The following is a 15547-nucleotide window of genomic DNA, read 5'->3' as shown; positions in this document are numbered from 1 at the left end:
AGAATTAGGTTTGATAGATGTCATCAGATTGATGAAATGGTAGACTAAAACACAACGTCCATGCAAGACAACGTGGGTCATAAGCAATACAGGCCCTATACGCCTCTTACCTTGCATACGTGACTGCATTTTTGGGAGGTTGTCCTGGTGGTGGTTTAGGAACACGGGAGCTGTCTGACTCTGGATTCTCATTGGGGTCAGGGGTCAGTGATGACAGAGCTTCTCGAAGCTCCATAGCAGTTCGATCCGAAACACGTGAAGCTGAGGAAGACCGTCGCTTCTGCTGACGTTTGGAAATGGCATCTTTTTTAAGGAGACTTGATTCCTTTTTCTGTGAACTAGAATCTTTTTTGTGTGAACTGGTTTTCTGTGAAGTGGTGTCCTTCCTACTGGTCTTATTTTCTTGTTGGCTTGGCACTTTGTCGTCCTTGCATAGCGTACTGTTATCACTGGCAGTGGATTTGGTAGTGTGGATTTGGTCAGCACTTTTACTGGACTTCGGTCCTCCAGATTTATTTTCGCTGTTTTGATCCTCAGGAATGGTAGACATTTTCATACTTTTGCCTGTGCGCCCACCGTCTGAGGCACGCCGTTCTGGAGTTACAACGTCGCGCCTCTCTGGTACGCCACCTTTGTCATGTTTATCTACTACTTTTATCTTTTTTACTTTCACATCGTCACTTTTAACTGTTTTATTATCTGAGTGTTTAGACGATTCATTTAATGTTTTAACGGAACTAGGGTATAACATTGGCTTTTTGTTCGAATCTGTTGTAGCACTTTTATCAGTATTTTGGTTACGAGCCGAGATATAATGAGGGGCAGGTGGCTTCCCCACCGGTTTTAGGTGACTTAGGGAAGCAAGCCTTTTAATATCAGTTAGACTGTCTTTTCCTTTAAATAAATGTTTTGAAGGACTACTCAATGGCGATGATATTAGATTGCCTATCTCCTTGGCTAGTTTTTCAGGCATTCTACTTGGACTAGATAATTTACTATGTATACTGTCTACTGACTGCGACTTTTCTAACGGGCTATCAGAAGTCCTTTCTGATCCATGAACATTCAGAAATTGTAAGCTAGTACTGGAATGTTTTCTATCCGATAAATTTTTAAAATGAAAACCTGAGTCACTTTTTTCTCTATTTTGACCATGGTCTACATCATCATCAAGAAACACAAGCGAATTACGGAGAATTTCCTGCGACTCCCTGTCAGCGTCATGTAACACAAGTGAATTCCTAACAATGCTGTCCAATCGAAGATCATCTTCATCAGCTAATGTGTTCATTAATGCCCGCCTTGATTTATGCGACGGTTTCAATTTTAAGTCATTACCTTCATCTCCTTCACTCTCATCGTCAGCATCACTATTGTTAGAATCTGACCCGAATGCGGATACCGCACCCCACTGACTCGCTACAGTAAATGGAGCTGCCCTGGTGGCATTCTCATCAATATTCTCATCAGCTGCTGTGTGTGTTTTTTCTTCTGTCTGCATGAGAGCAAAAGTGATAGCAGCTTTACTGGCCAGTGGATCGTGTTGGAAGTCAGGATTATTAGAAATGTCCTCGTCACCAACAACACTATTCCTCCTGTTGGAAACAACAGCAGAATGCACTTTGCGGTCTATGATCTCCTTAAACAGTTGGTTTTCATGGTAACGTCCTTTACTTTGTCGTCTTTCGCTACCAGTGTGCTGCTCTCGTTCACGCACGTCAGGCAGGATTTCCTCAGAAAATCGAATTCCAGGGCCAGTCTGGTCATGAGGCTGTTCTCTTGGCACACTCCGTCCCTCCATCTTTTCCCCATCTTGTTTGAGGATGCGAGTCAACTGGTCTGCTAGCACATCAAGACCTGACGTTTTTGGTGCGTCAGGTTGATCTGGCGTCTGAGCGTCACCAGCATTTCCCTGTTCGTCTGTGTTGATGGGATAGACCTGTGGGGCCACATTATCCTCCTGGACCAGTTGCTCCATCTGGTGTTTCTCCTCTGCTTCTACATGATTCACATTCTGGTTGCGAGGCACCAACACAATATCGCCCACCTCCTCACGCAGTCGATTGTCTATGTCGTGTAGATTCTTGTTCTCTAAGATGTACTGGTTTTCCTTGAGCTTGCGTTCTTCCTGTTCACCCTCCTCTTGGTTGTAACTAAGGTTGACATCCACAGCTTCTGTAGCTCCGTGCCCTGCTGTGTGAGGACCACCTGGTAATACTCTGAAACAGCAATATAACTCATATATTAAAAAACAACCATCTACTCAAAAGTTCTTGTTAAAGTCTTTACACCACAATTTTGAAAAAAAGGATGCATCTTTTGCAGAAATTATGAAACAAACAATTTTTTCAACTGATTTTTTATGTACTTTCAGGAAATTTGTCTTTTAAAGGTTTTGAAAATATCTAAGACATGAATATCTCAATTTCCCAATTTCATGATTTTGCAGACAGCTCTCAAATAAAGTGAAGAGAAACTGGACGTTGCCTCAAGTAGCCCCTGATTATAAAATTTCAATAAATCAGTATAAAAAGTTATGTTTATCAAAGCTGGAGATCTGAAATTATGACACAACATAATGAAATTTTCACACAGGATCAAGATTTGTTGAAATATTTTACCTTCTGAAACGGACACTTTCAAATTCTGATATTTTAAGTACTAACAAGCCACTAAATGACTTAATAACAGTAAACTTGATCCTATAGATTATTTTTCTTCATTAACGTAAAACAATTTTGCCGAAAAATAGAAAACATTATAAAAGAAAGCCTTCAAAACTGATTACAATGGTAAAAAAAAAATCCTGTACCCTGCTCCAGGGGTGGCTTTGATTCCAATAGGAGGTGAAGTGGTGATGGTTGTGGCTACGGACCCATCAGCATAGATTTTCTCCCAGTCGTACGGATCAACTTCTTTGATACCTTTGCGCTTTATACACTGCTGGAACAAATTGTGCAAAAGACTGTAGTCTGGTTTGTCGAAATAGTCCAAGCTAAGGATGTGCTCCAGAAAGGAACGGAATTCATTTGGCATGTTTTTCAGCAGCTGTGTGTGGTCGTATTTTTCTTTCATGTTTCCCACCTGCTCCTTATCCTTAATCTTTCGCCATGGCAACTGGCCTGCCAGGAACTCAACAAGCATGTAGAACAGGGACCATAGGTCATCATGGCGACCCATTTCCTGAGGACAAAAGAAAAGTTAATGTGTATTGGGACCATAGGTCATCATGGCTACCCATTTCCTGAGGACAAAAGAAAAGTTAATGTGTATTGCAGGAAATATACAAAATTTCATCATTATTGTCCACAAAATGATACTATGTAACATACCAGGTAACTGGTTTCAGTATTTTCTAAACATGAAATGTTGTAGTACGAATCGCAAAATAAGATAAAAATACTGACCTTATATGAAATGAATTCTGTATCTCTTTAAATATATCGGTATGATTTTTGTAATTTATTACTTTTTAAACAAATCACATCAACATACCTTGTTTTTGTGAGCATTGACTGATGCATATCGAACTGTGCCCCTGAAGCCAGCCGCTGCCCTCGGTGGACGTACTTCTCCAGCAGGGGTGGTGTACTGACGTGCCAGGCCAAAGTCCAACATAAACACTTTCTTACTGTCTTTCTGTAGTCTCCCCATTGCAAAATTAGACTAGAACACACACAGTGTACTTACATAATGATATACCAAAATTAACACACATTGATATAAACAAACAGTATGAATCTAAAGCATGACTTGACATGTATAAGCAGTGACACCTTCATTTAAACATTTAAAACCTATAAAGTATGTTATAGCCAGCCAGATAGTCCTTCTGTGAGAATTTGGTTTCTTCAGCACATCTCATGGTCAGAACATATTGTTATCATTATCTTTGCTCATTTGTTTTCCGTCGCAGCAGAACCAGGTTCCTTCTATCTTGAGCAGAAAAAAAAAGAGAACGAGAGATGGAAAGAGAGCAGGGTGGCAACAGATAGAGTGAGAGAGAGGCAGATGGAGAGCTTTAGATGGAGAGAAATACTGGGAGACATACTGGGAGTGAAAGAGAGAGACAGAAGGTACTCACCGGTTTTATGTCCCTGTGGAGGAACCCAACCTCATGTATTGCCTCAATGGCTTTGAGTATTTGGGCGCCGAGGCGGAGTGTAGTGCTGAGCGTGAAGCATCCTCGAGACTGGCTACGCCGTAACTCTGCCAGATTCTTGCCTTGAAGAGTCATCACCACATAGTTGTACCGTTCATTTCGACCACAGCCGATAAACCGGCACACATGGTCATGTCCTACAACACAATGGAATCAGAATATTGGAGGAATCATAGCAAAATAATAATGTGCTGGATTCTGATAGGAATTCAATATATCAATTCAGTATCATTGTTTGAAATTTTTACTGAAATTTCTGAGAATATGCTTTCTAAAAAACAAAAATATTCCTCACATTGTGAATGCAAAGTTAAACAATTTCACCTAAGTTTGCAAGGAAACTGTGATATGTTCATGTAGCTAAGCCTCCTTTTGATAGTGAGGCACTGCAGCCTACTTTATAGAGCTGCCACAGCGAAATGTTCTGCAAAAGGCCTTATGTCACCTCCCAACCAGTCACAGGTGAAACAGTAGTTACACTACCATTTCTACAGTTAATGGTATTTCTTAGCCAGCGATTCATACATTAAAAAAATAGAAAGAAAAACAATACAAACCTATACCGCTAACATGTTTTCCAGCAATCATTCCCCCTAAGACCCTGACTTTGTTGAAATGCAGACATTTTGAATTGATTTAAATGTGACATATAGAAAATGACCCAGAGGAGTTCCCACTCAACTACTACTGATTCTATGAAGTATTACTAACCCTGCAGTTTTTTGAGGACAGCCACTTCCATCTTAAGCACTTGCTTGGCCTGTTTTGCAGATTCCAGTTTGAGAGCAACATTCTCCTTTGTCACCTGGTCAATACCGTCGTAGATTTCACCAAAGCCTCCGCCCCCGATCTTTCTTACCTTTGTATATATAAAATAAACCTTATAAGGACTTAAACTAATATCAAATATCAGATCATCAACAAAAAAATAATAGCAAACTTAATGATTAATTACATTTCTGACTAAAACAGTTTCAATCAACATTTTTATTAGCTACAATTTTCCTTTGGTCTCAATCAACACTTTTTTTTATAACTTACCACTTTCCATCAGCCCCATTCTTTAATATCTATAACTTACCACTTTCCATCAGCCCCACTCTTTAATATCTATAACTTACCACTTTCCATCAGCCCCACTCTTTAATATCTATAACTTACCACTTTCCATCAGCCCCACTCCTTATTATTCATAACTTACCACTTTCCATCAGCCACACCCCTTAATATCTATAACTTACCACTTTCCACCAGCCACACCCCTTAATATCTATAACTTACTACTTTCCATCAGCCACACCCCTTAATATCTATAACTTACCACTTTCCATCAGCCACACCCCTTAATATCTATAACTTACCACTTTCCATCAGCCACACCCCTTAATATTTATAACTTACCACTTTCCATCAGCCACACCCCTTAATATTTATAACTTACCACTTTCCATCATCCCCACTCTATAATATCTATAACTTACCACTTTCCATCGGTCTTTGACCACCTGGTTGGCCTGTAGAAGGTCCTCAGTTGTCATGGTGACCTCCTTGGCCGGATGTCCAGGCTGCCTACATCCAAGTTAACCCATCATCTAACCATCGCTTGGTAGTCACTGTAACAACAGAATAGATGGTCAAATTTCAGAAAAGATAATGGCATGATGCATGATGATGTCGCTTTGTCTGACCAGTAGAACCATATTCCTTGGCAGTTTTGGTTTTCAATAGCCAAGACTTGTTATAGTTTTCTCTGATTTTTCAGAGAGTGTATCCCCCTAATTATTCCTGAAATAAGTCTGATAGTACGGAGGTAGGCTAATTGTTTACAATGGTGCAACATTTGTGTGAATTTTTACAGATACGGCTATAGATATGGGTGGGATTATTAATGGGCGGTCTTATTATCAAACGCAGTTTATTGCTGGATAAATATAGTGTAGTGATGTGAGAGGAAACTAGAAAGATGGATGAATTTTTATTTAAACTTCCAAGATCAAATTTTATGGGACAGATTTTATCAATCACTCAGATAATTTTTTAAGCAAATATAGAATTAAACATAATCCTTATTTAAATTAAAACAATTTGTAACCATAAGAAATTGACACTGAATACAGGTTCTTTTCCCCCAACCAGTAACATTCAGCATCTGTTTTAAAAATTTGAACCAATATTTAATTCACAAGAGATTACCGGTAAATCTCATTATATATTGAAGAGATTATCATTATTCTGTTAACTAGACTGTCATATAACGATGAGTAATGATGACACATAATGCATTACCAGTCAGTTATACAGCGATGGCCTCTCACATCAATGATGTCCTATTAATTGCTATACGACAAACATCAATATTTGATCAGCTATAACCCACCCTTTCAGACCAATAAATATGTTAAGTTGGAAAACAGTATTTAACCTGCTAAGACCAGCACTATCAGATTTACTATTACAACCTGGGTAGATGATAAGCAAGCTTTGTCTAATCAAACTGCAATAAACTATCCCAATTAATTCCATACAGGTATGGCAGCTATCCTTTCTCCCCTCAACCAGCTTTCAATGGACTCTTCTCTATCTGATGTAAGGTTGATCTAACAATCTGTGGGTAGATCTGGCTTCCTACCAAACTAACGGGCCACAGAGACAACTGGCTGGGCCAGACAATTGATTCAGCAGCAGAGCAGCAGCAGCACAAAAAGACAGTGCCAGGATATTCCTCACTATTGGCTATATACTGTACAACAATATTCTACCAGTGTTGCTTGAAGCATGAAGCATGACACAACAATATTCTCAAATAACACCATCCTCTGTCGCCAGAAATGTAAATATCAACAACACCATCATCCAACCAGCTCCATCTAAAACACTTCTACATGCTACCAAACTAGTGTCAATTTAAACAGGCACTCCAAAACTACAAAACCACAAGACAATGGAACCACAGCAACTTGAAGCATGCACTTTGCCATGCAAAGCTTATTTGATCAGCTCCAGCTAAAATATTTACATGGAGTTAATATCAAGAAACAACACTACTACACTTAAGTGTCACTCTAAACATGCACTGAACACAATAACATCAAACATTTGTTTAACTTAAACCATTTGTAAAACTGACATCTCCTTCACTTAGCTAAGGCAGTGTTTATTTATTGGTTTGACCAGTAGGACTATTTTGTCATGTAACAAGGACAGGATCACTGATCTTAGTTGGATTTCTGTTGATTTTGACTTATCTGTTGGAGACTGGTATAAATATTTCCAGGTCCATCTCATTTTATCCTTTTACATTTAAAGTGCTGATGAAGCCATTTACCTGCATAAAAAATCATAGTGAACTAGAGATCCAGGATTGGATTTTTCACACTCACTGAGGTATAGAATAATTAATTAACCTGTTACACAAACCAAGACACAAACCTTACAGGCACACACACTCTAAGACACAAAACTTACAGGCACACACACACCAAGACACAAATCTACACACACACTCAAAGACATAAACCTTACAAGCACACACACTCCAAGACACAAAACTTACAGGCACACACACACCAAGACACAAACCTACACACACACTCCAAGACACAAACCCTACACACACACACTCCAAGACACAAACCTAACAGGCACACACACTCCAAGACACAAACCTACACACACACACTCCAAGACACAAACCTTACAGGCACACACACACCAAGACACAAACCTTACAGGCACACATACTCAAAGACACAAACCTTACAGGCACACACACTCAAAGACACAAACCTTACAGGCACACACACTCAGAGACACAAACCTTACAGGCACACACACTCAAAGACACAAACCTACACACACACTCAAAGACACAAACCTACACACACACTCCAAGACACAAATGATACAGGCACACACACCCCAAGACACAAACCTACACACACACTCCAAGACACAAACGATACAGGCACACACACTCCAAGTCACAAACCTACACACACACACTCCAAGACACAAACCTACACACACACTCCAAGACACAAACCTACACACACACTTCAAGACACAAACCTTACAGGCACACTCACTCCAAGACACAAACCTACACACACACTTCAAGACACAAACCTTACAGGCACACACACTCCAAGACACAAACCTACACACACACACACTCCAAGACACAAACCTACACACACACTCCAAGACACAAACCTTACAGGCACACACACTCCAAGACACAAACCTACACACACACTCCAAGACACAAGTCTTACAGGCAGTGCCATAAGAGACATCTACTTTTTAACACATTGCTTATCTCTGAAGCTTGTTTCAAACATGCACTTCAATTATCAGGTATAATGTTTTAGCATTTTGTTGATCGAGAGCCATCTGAAACATATTACAGTACGTAACTCAACACTTCAACACTGCCCTATTAAAATGTGTCGTTTTAATTTGTTAAGAAGCCTTACTTACGTATTATAATTCATGTTTGTATGAAATATAGTTAGCCAATGACTTAAACTTCTGCCCTATAATCCAGCATTCCTTTATTTCTAATCCTTGTGTTGGAATGTATGAAATAAATGTAAATTAGTTTGCTATTTGATGTAAAATAACATAGTTTTATTTCACAACTGGAGTTCTTACTTATAACATTACAGTTTGTACATTTGGCAAAAGTGTAAGGCAACTGGAACAACAAGAATAATAAAACAAGTCAACATTTAACTACATATTGATTATAATCTCATCGAAATTTTAGGAGACTAAATATTGTGAGCAAAACATACAACTTATGGCTACATAGAGCCTTTTTTTAAAGTACATACCTTTGTTATCCAACAGCAATTGGGTTCATGAAGGATTTTAAAGAAATTGTTGTGCCATTTTTCTAAGTTTGATAGAAAACATGAATAAGATTACATCAAGGAGTATTCTATCTGGTTTTTTTTCTTATTCCTTCTTATTCTAATTAATAAAAAAGCTGACACAAATGACAGCTAGCATAATGGTACTGTATTTTCATTAGTTTGAAGCAAAAACTACTGACTTTATCAGACAATAAACTTGATAGGACCATCCACATCTATTGTTTTACAGTAAAATAACAGACTAATATTTGTTCATCATCCTTTGCAATAAGCCTATTCCGTGACTGTGAGCCAGAATTTCTACGTTGGCTCCCTGTAGGATAAATAAGGTTTTGTTTTTGTTTGATTCTAAGCAGAACAAAAATTTTTATATATGCATTTATACATGAATACAACAAAATGGAAAATCCTAAATTCCTTGACACAAAAGACAAAAAACTGAAAAGTTGAGCTAGACACTTTATACCTGGTACGACCAATTCTCCAAAGATAATTAAGGAAATGTCGATTCCACAACACACCAGAAAAGGCCTGCGTTCTGCCTAAAGCTTTCATGTCTTAAACTTCATTACTGTTTCATGATTAGGAGATCTATCAAATAAAAGTACAGGTTTTCAATGCAACAGCCTTGGAAATTTAAATCCTAACGCAGAATTACCAGTCGCGGAGTTGAAATCTCATTTGGAAATCATGAGGTCCCTAGAGATGCTATTGTACACAGATTCAATACTAGCCTGTTGGAGAAAACCCGACCAAATCACAAGCTATGACTCAATGCTGTGTTGGACCGTCAATGCCATGCATTTAATGTAAATAATCTGATATGTATGGAGTATCCCTTGACAAAAATTACACAATTTATCAGAAATCAGAATTTTATATGGATACCATGACTGCTCTGGTACCTTAGTTCAAACACCACTTGGATATCATTACATGTTGTTATATCTCTGAAATGAATTAATAAATATCAACTGAATATGTTTCACCTAGGGCTCCATAGTATAATCAGCCTGTTTACAATATACATCTTTGGTAAAATTGGAAAAATCCTGGCTCAATAAACTTGAATGGACAAGAAGATTCAACTCATTCATCACAAATTCTGATGACTGAATGAATTTAGTCTTTACTCTTCCTACTATTACATGTGATATCCTTGATCAACATCTATTGTTATTGATACAGTTTACCACCACAAGGAGAAGTCAAGATCAACAATCCATTGTGTCCACCTCAAAAAAAACCCCAGAAGGGCAATAACTCTGTAAATGTTTTTTTCAGAGACTTTAAATTACAATACAGAACACTGCATCATCCAAAGGAGTTCTCACTTACAAAATAGTGTGGATGATAGGTGATGGTGTGTAACAAAATAAGATGAGCAGTAAACAAAGGGCTATAACTCTTCATATATTGCAGCACAAGATCAATGGATGGACTTCATGGTAACATCAGCAAGGGTCAAATAAGAAACAGCACTTTGTGGGACAATATTAGAAAGTTCTCGAATAACGCCATCCAATCATATTATCTCCAGTCTATCTAGCTGTACAAATAGGTACATGTACCAGAACAGCAGAAGTAATCACAATTTAATTTATAATTCCTTTAAAACTCATTTTTTCTACCTTTTAAAGTTCTTTGTGATGAGAAATCCTTGGATTATTCAAAATCATCATTTTCTTACAGAATACATGAGGGTTGGTTTAGTAGTTGTTGGTATACTGAGAGAATACATTATAGTAACTTGCAACAATAGAATATCCCATCTGGAAATTAATTTCACTAATATCAAAAAGGCACTGTTAGAGCCAAGATCTATCATAAAGCAATAGTCATAGGTTACAAGTCAAAGCACTTTGATGGATACGCTTAATAGATATATTCTTGAAACAATCACACATCCTTACAATTACCTACGTTAATTACACATCCTCACACATACACCACAATAATAGTATTGATTAATGGGAAGATTTCACAAATTTAACCACTGTGATCTTGAATAATTTCTTTTCACAACTTTCTAACCAAATGTCATGACTTTTGGCCTCTTGATTAATGAGAAGTTGTTTAGAGGGAAACGTTGAAGCTGGATGGACATGGACCATGGGATAAGCTCTCTTGGCACTTTTGGCCAGGTGAGCTAAGAATGGGGTGGATATTGCCATTTTTTGCCATAATTTTTATTTTTCTTCTAACAGTTCTAATTGATTTGATGAATCTTAGTGTTTTATAAATACTAGCCAAACTATTACAATAACTGATATTTATCATCACACAACTCTACAAATAACACTAATTACAGGCCCATACACATGCATACACTAATAATACACCTCACACATTTACACTAAAGACATATCCTTACCAATCACAACCTCATACATACACCAATCATACTCTCTGACACATACACCAATCACACACCCTCACACAACACCAATCACACACTCTCACACACATACAACAATCACACAACCTCACACACATACACCAATCACACAACCTCACACACATACACCACACCCTCACACACATATACCACACCCTCACACACATACAACAATCACACAACCTAACACATACACCAATTACACACCCTCACAAACATACACCAATCACACAACCTCACATACATACAACAATCACACCTCACATACACCCTCACACACATACAACAATCACACCTCACATACACCCTCACACACATACACCAATCACACACCCTCAAACACGTACAACAATCACACACCCTCATACAACAATCACACACCCTCAAACACATACACCAATCACACACCCTCACATAACAATCACACACGCTCAAACACATACAACAATAACACACCCTCACACAACAATCATACACCCTCACACATACAACAATAACACACCCACACACACATACACCAATAACACATCCTCACACATTCACCAATCACACCCTCACACATACAACAATCACACACCCTCACACAGCAATCTCACACCCTAAAACACATACAACAATCACACACCTTCAAACTCATACAACAATCACACACCCTCACATATACAACAATCATACACCCTCACACATACAACAATCACACACCCACACACACATACACCAATAACACACCCTCAAACATACACCAATCACACACCCTCACACACAAACACCAATCACACACAGTCTCACACACATACAAAAATCACACAACCTCACACACATACACCAATCACACAACCTCACACACATACACCACACCCTCACACACATACAACAATCACACAACTTAACAAATACACCAATCACACACCCTCACACACATACACCAATCACACACCCTCATACATACACCAATTACACACCCTCACACATACACCAATCACAACCTCACACATACACCAATCACACACCCTCACAAACATACACCAATCACACAACCTCACACACATACACCAATCATACTCTCTGAAACATACACCAATCACACAACCTCACACATACAACAATCACTCCTCACATACACCCTCACACACATACACCAATCACACACCCTCAAACACATACAACAATCACACAACCTCACACAACAATCACACACCCTCAAACACATACATAAATCACACATCCTCACACAACAATCACACACCCTCAAACACATACAACAATCACACACCCTCACACATAAAACAATCACACAACCACACACACATACACCAATCACACACACACACACACACACACTCTCACACACACACACACACCAATCACAACACATACCACACACCCTCACACACATCACACACACACCCTCACAAACATACACAATCACACACAATCACTCACATACACCAATCAGAACCTCACACACATACACCAATCACACCCTTACATACATACACCAATCACACACCCTCACACACATACACCAATCACACACCCACACAAACATACACCAATCACACACTCTCACACACATACACCAATCACACACCCTCACAAACATACACCAATCACACAACCTCACACACATACACCAATCATACTCTCTGAAACATACACCAATCACACAACCTCACACATACAACAATCACTCCTCACATACACCCTCACACACATACACCAATCACACACCCTCAAACACATACACCCTCAAACACATACAACAATCACACAATCTCACACAACAATCACACACCCTCAAATACATACATAAATCACACATCCTCACACAACAATCACACACCCTCAAACACATACAACAATCACACACCCTCACACATACAACAATCACACAACCACACACACATACACCAATCACACACCCTCACACAACACCAATCACACACTCTCACACACACACACCAATCACAAAACCTCACACAACACCAATCACACCCTCACACACATACACCAATCACACACCCTCACAAACATACACCAATCACACACAATCACTCACATACACCAATCAGAACCTCACACACATACACCAATCACACCCTTACATACATACACCAATCACACACCCTCACACACATACACCAATCACACACCCACACAAACATACACCAATCACACACTCTCACACACATACACCAATCACACACCCTCACACACATACAACAATCACACATCTTCACACACATACACCAATTACACACCCTCACACACATACAACAATCACACACCCTCACACACATACACCAATCACACACCATCACACACATACACCAATCCCACACCATCACACATACACCAATCTCACAACATCACACACAAAGTTTACACAAATTAAGACCTGACATGATACACCATTGATTTATAAGCACCTTTTCGCAACTGATAATCACACTCCACACCTCGCATTAAACCTGCATTAACACACTACAAGACACACTGTCATTCTGCCACTCTCTTCACATCTAATCCATATGACCTGAGCAAACAAGTGTCACAGACGTAGGGCTCTCATGTAGCTCACAAGATTACATGCGTTTCCATGGTTATACACCATTCATGGACAAGTCTGGAGTCTGGTCTTCGTTAGCCATCTCAGCGAGTATATTTACAGGAAGCAGCTAATCACACCAGTAAAAAGAGTCTAGATATCACCTGCAGTCCCAGACTTAGTTAGCTATTGCGCTGTATTCTGCAGACAGTGTAAGTTTCATGTAAAATCAATATCCAAAATACAGATGGAATGAACCAACATAGAATATTATGACATTGTTCTAGTTTTCTTCTATAACTGCTTGATCAGAAATTCCAAACACACTCGATAAGTGTAATATTTTTATAGCTCTGTGTCATGTTTTGGAGATCTAGGGGCAAAGACTTAATCATGTCAAATATTGACTGAATCCTGTCTCCTCAAATAATCTATCTTTATTATGTACCTCATGTAATATGCCTACATGATACAGTCTATCAAAGACGGTCAAAACAGATCAAAGAGTCTCGTGTCAACATGAATACAGACATATGTCAAGACTGTCACAGCTTACATATCAATGTCAACTCTGACAAAGACAGTGTGATGTCAACACTGACACAGACAGTGTGATGTCAACACTGGTACTGACAGTATGATGTCAACACTGACACAGACAGTATGATGTCAACACTGACACAGACAGTATGATGTCAACACTGACACAGACAGTATGATGTCAACACTGACAAAGACAGTATGATGTCAACACTGACAGACAGTGCGACACCATCACTGACACAGGCAGTGTGATGTCAACTCTGACACAGACAATATGACAACATTGACAGACAGTATGATGTCAACATTGACACAGACAGTATGATGTCAACACTGACAAAAACAGTATGATGTCAACACTGACACAGACAGTATAATGTCATCTCTGACACAGACAGTATAATGTCAACACTGACATAGACATTATAATGTCAACACTGACACAGACAGTATGTCAACTCTGACACAGATTACATATCAATGTCATCTTTGACACTGACAGTATGATGTCAACACTGACATAGACAGTATGATGTCAACTCTGACACAGGTTACATGTCAATGTCAACACTGACACAGTATGATGTCAACACTGACAAAGACAGTATGATGTCAACACTTACAAAGACAGTATGATGTCAACACTGACACAGACAGTATGATGTCAACACTGACACAGACAGTATGATGTCAACACTGACACAGACAGTATGATGTCAACACTGACAAAGACAGTATGATGTCAACACTGACAGACAGTGCGACACCATCACTGACACAGGCAGTGTGATGTCAACTCTGACACAGACAATATGACAACATTGACAGACAGTATGATGTCAACATTGACACAGACAGTATGATGTCAACACTGACAAAAACAGTATGATGTCAACACTGACACAGACAGTATAATGTCATCTCTGACACAGACAGTATAATGTCAACACTGACATAGACATTATAATGTCAACACTGACACAGACAGTATGTCAACTCTGACACAGATTACATATCAA

General features: G+C 38.9%; 1 protein-coding gene across 4 annotated transcripts in view; it reads right to left on the bottom strand.

Moving 5' to 3' along the window:
* LOC132551469 (uncharacterized) overlaps positions 1-15547 on the bottom strand; it is a 36061-nt gene that overhangs the window by 15638 nt on the left and 4876 nt on the right. For all 4 annotated transcript variants that reach the window (XR_009554247.1, XM_060215613.1, XM_060215615.1 and 1 more), the window contains exons 2-7: positions 5644-5775; positions 4874-5021; positions 4085-4299; positions 3496-3666; positions 2813-3183; positions 111-2219 (exon numbers count right to left, since the gene is read on the bottom strand). Coding sequence is in view for 3 of the 4 variants with exons in the window: in XM_060215613.1 (XP_060071596.1) it covers positions 111-2219; positions 2813-3183; positions 3496-3666; positions 4085-4299; positions 4874-5021; positions 5644-5700 (3071 nt within the window). In the remaining variant the exon portion in view is untranslated. The remainder of the gene's footprint in view (positions 1-110; positions 2220-2812; positions 3184-3495; positions 3667-4084; positions 4300-4873; positions 5022-5643; positions 5776-15547) is intronic.

Source organism: Ylistrum balloti, unplaced genomic scaffold, assembly GCF_031769215.1.
Source record: "Ylistrum balloti isolate Yb309-2 unplaced genomic scaffold, AGI_CSIRO_Ybal_v1 Utg370200, whole genome shotgun sequence".
In the NCBI taxonomy this organism is placed as follows: Eukaryota; Metazoa; Mollusca; class Bivalvia; order Pectinida; family Pectinidae; genus Ylistrum; species Ylistrum balloti.
This window is presented reverse-complemented; position numbering and strand designations above follow the sequence as displayed.